Below are 3,812 nucleotides of genomic sequence, written 5' to 3' on the forward strand. Positions count from 1 at the left end.
GTGTGTTCACTGCTGTGTGTGTGCACTTTGGATGGGTAAATGCAGAGCACTAATTCCAAGTATGGGTCACCATACTTGGCCACATGTCACACGTCACGTCACTGTTTACTTTGCTTGACTGATTTTTGCAAGAGAGCTGAACTGGATGATGACATCACTGAATCATCAATGAACTGACTTTAACTGAAAAAATGACTCTGTTATTGTCTTGCATCATAGACAAACTATTTTCCTGTTTGACACTATAAAGCTGCTTTGACACAATCAGTATTGTATAAAGCGCTAAACAAATAAAGGTGACTTGATTTGACTTGACTCTGTTGGATAACTGTAGTGTTATATTATATTAACAATGTGTCAGATATCAGCAAATAGTTTTATACTCAAACTGTCATGAATAGTCCCAAGATGACTATTAAAAAGACTATTAAGAACACTATTAAAAAAGATGATAAAAATAACATTGTTTATAAAAGAACTCAAAAAGATAGCCAAACTGCGCAACAGTGTGTTAACCACAAACACAAACAATACCAGACAACTAAAAGGTGGAAACAGAGCAACTTAAATACTGAGCAAATGAGGGAAATAATAAACAACACCTGTGCTGATCAAATGAATAACCATGATAACCGAAAGTGGTGGGAAAACTGAACAAAGGACAACAGGAAACTATTGAAAACAAACTAAAAGTCCATAATAACAAAACTAAGAATGAATGTCTGTGACATAACACCCCTTCCCAAAAGGCGAGACCTTGTGCTGTAACCAAAACAAAGACATACAGGCGATGGGAAGGAGGGAGGTAGGGAGGGAGGGGGCTTTGGCGGAGGTTGAGAAGCAGGTGAAAGGCTGGCAATAACAGGCAGGCTGAACTGTAGAGACTCCACAGAGGAACAGATGGTGGGAGCATTCATGAGGATGATGACGGGAAGAGTGGCCAAATGGTAGAGACCCAGAGCACTGTGAAGACAACAGCCCACAGTGGAGCCAAGGTTTAGACATTGCCAACACCCTCCGCGGGACTACTGACAGAGACAGAGCTGATGTCAGAGGATCCCAGGGAGATGACGGAAAGCCGATGGCGCTGAGTGACACCATTGGCACTGGAGACCTAGACGGAGCCTCAGCGACAAGCGTCCGAGGAGGAACCTGAGTGCCTGAGGACTGAAGCAGAGCCGGTGTGACTGAGGACCAAGCTGGGCGAAGGAGGAGCCTGCTGATGTCGTAGGGGTGGAGAGACGGAGCACAGTGCAAGGGTCAGATGTCCGTGGCACAGGCAGAGTGACAACGGACCAAGGTGAAGCTGCAGGGACAAGGAAACCCGGTGGAGCCATAAGGCCGAGCGTCTCTGGTGGAGCTGAGAGTGGGAGGAGTCAAGCAGATCCAACAGGTCGACGGGCTGTGGTGGAGTGAAGGGATCAGAGACCGGAGGTGGAGCCACAGGATTCTCTTGCTCAGGGGAGGCTGGTGACTGCATGACCTGAGGATTATCCACGCTGAAAGGCATCAGGGGAGAAGACGAAGGGCTGCAGAAAACCAGCTGAGACAGGGTTGGAGGACTGGAAGTATTATATAGTGAAGATATGAGATGGGAGAGGGAGGTTGGGCAGGACCACTGATAACAATTTACAGTTCCTACAGGGTGAAGATTCAGTCTCTGTGCTGGCTAAAACCAGCGATGATTGAGAAAGCGTACTGAGGTCAGGGTGGGAGGCTGTTTTACAGTGTCCCAGTCAATAAGCAAGTCCTCCCCAGTATCAATTTCCATCAAAATTTCCTCAGGGACGGCTGTTGACGGCTTGCATCCCTGGTTAGATTCAAGTTGGGGCTTCTGCTCCGGGGTCTTAGTAGGTGCTGTTGTCACAGGCGCTGAGTGGAAGCTCTCCATCTGCGGGGGACTTAGTCATCTCCATGGTGAGGGGTGTTGGTGGGCTGTGCTCTGTGTCTGGCTGCATGATGTCTGTGAGGTGTGGCTGGACGAGGCTGCTGTCATCCTCCGCTTCGCCCTCTGTGAATGCGGATCCATTCACCCACAGTACGAAGTTGATGTAAGCCTCCAGGGTTTAGCAGGGATCGCCACGGGGCATGACGAAGCAGAGATCTTCATCCAGTCCACACCAAAATCACTCAATCAAACAGCCATCGCAGGTGGCATGATGGCAGAGGTCAAGGAAATCCTCCACGTTTACCTGTAGGTCTCTGCCATACTGGAACAAAAACACTTCCGCTCCTTGTTTCCCCACAATGGGGGATCATTAACGGAAGTGGTTTCAAGTCTTGGATTTTGTAAAAAAAAAAATTTGTCACGCATATTTGATGATGAAGAAGATTAGGTTAAAAGTCTTCAATAACACATTTAGGAGGTCAAATCTAACAAACATAGGCTAAATGTTTAACTGATGAATTAACGAGAATGGACAATAAAAGTCTGTGACAATATTATAATTAACAGACATGAGTTGCATCATCAATTAATATGGACTATTAAAACATTTTAAAAGTTAAATGTAACAATCAGATGAGTCAAGGATAGAAAATTACCATGTATTAATATTAAGATTTCTGTAAAAACCATTCATGGATATTAAAGGTGCCTGTCTTGCTCTGTTGATCGCTATATTTAAAATTATATTTAAAACATTCAGTACAGTATGGAAAATATCCACATAAACTGTATGCAAATATCCATAATATCACTGGCATGAAGATCAATCTTGCTGTAATCGGTTATTTGTAGAGTATTTTATTTTGATATTGTATTCAGCGCTATTTCCTCTGGGTGCTGCGAGTCCTTCCTCCCTGCAAAATAATTAAATACAAAAGCATTTACTGAGCTCTCATGAGTGCAGATTGTAACAGATCAATGTGAATCATCTGAAAAACTCACCAGCTCTTCTTGCACAGATGATCTGAAGAAGAGTCACAGTAGGAGCAGCAAACACTGCAGTCTTAAGAATGATCAAAATCTCTGCAGGACAGATGAGAGACACAATCAAGAGAAAACAGAGAGACTCTATCTGTGAAACTGGGAATGAAATCAAAGATATGAAACAATAAACAATGTAAAGAGGTGTAGTACCTCTGAATAATGATCCAGCAGTCCCACTGACTTCAGGTTCTGCTGGATCTGTGATCATATACTGTATGTTAGTTCAGTTCAAACATAATGAACACAAACAAAACATCATCAACATCACATCATACTTGAGCTTCACATCACAGAAATGATAAATATGTTTGAATTTCCACTGCTTCATGAGTCTGTCATCTATTATCATTTAAGATTTATCTTAGGACCCTTTTATGCTCAGAAATAGCACTGGCAACATATGATTACATAAAGCAAATTATACCTTGTTTATATGCAACCCTTCAGTTCTTCTGAATGAATGGCATTATTAATCCTCATGTCATGTGTCTGTATCAGAGAGTCTTCTGAAATTGAGTCAGGAAAGTTAATTTCTTACCTGAACTCTTGACAGTGTATTTGACGGAGTTCTTGACTTGATCTCTTTGAGTAACATTGCATCTCCACTCTCTGTTGTGATCTTCATTCAGGAGTGTTGTATTCAGAGTGATGATACAGTGATGTGATGAGGATAATATCTGATATCTGGAGTCTGATCTCGTCAGTTTAACACCAGCCTGATTCACCCAGAACAGCTCAATTCTCTCAGAACGCATCCAATCATCACAAGAGCCTCCATCATATGAATACAACTGACAGAAGAGAGTCACAGAGCGGCCTGCACTGATCTCAGTCTGTGAGGATGAGGAGGAGGATGAAGAGACTGAAACACAAAATAACA

The 3,812-nt window shown here is 43.0% G+C and overlaps 1 protein-coding gene across 1 annotated transcript in view; it reads right to left on the reverse strand.

Annotated features, from left to right (window-relative positions):
- Positions 1 to 2,746: 2,746 nt before the first annotated feature.
- The window catches only part of LOC107560191 (vascular endothelial growth factor receptor 1-like), a 1,791-nt gene continuing 725 nt past the window's right edge, over positions 2,747 to 3,812 (reverse strand). The window contains exons 3-5 of the mRNA XM_016244303.1: positions 3,471 to 3,794; positions 2,891 to 3,016; positions 2,747 to 2,802 (exon numbers count right to left, since the gene is read on the reverse strand). Of these exons, the coding sequence (XP_016099789.1) occupies positions 2,747 to 2,802; positions 2,891 to 3,016; positions 3,471 to 3,794 (506 nt within the window). The remainder of the gene's footprint in view (positions 2,803 to 2,890; positions 3,017 to 3,470; positions 3,795 to 3,812) is intronic.

Source organism: Sinocyclocheilus grahami, unplaced genomic scaffold, assembly GCF_001515645.1.
Source record: "Sinocyclocheilus grahami isolate Dianchi unplaced genomic scaffold, SAMN03320097.WGS_v1.1 scaffold714.1, whole genome shotgun sequence".
Lineage (NCBI taxonomy): Eukaryota > Metazoa > Chordata > Actinopteri > Cypriniformes > Cyprinidae > Sinocyclocheilus > Sinocyclocheilus grahami.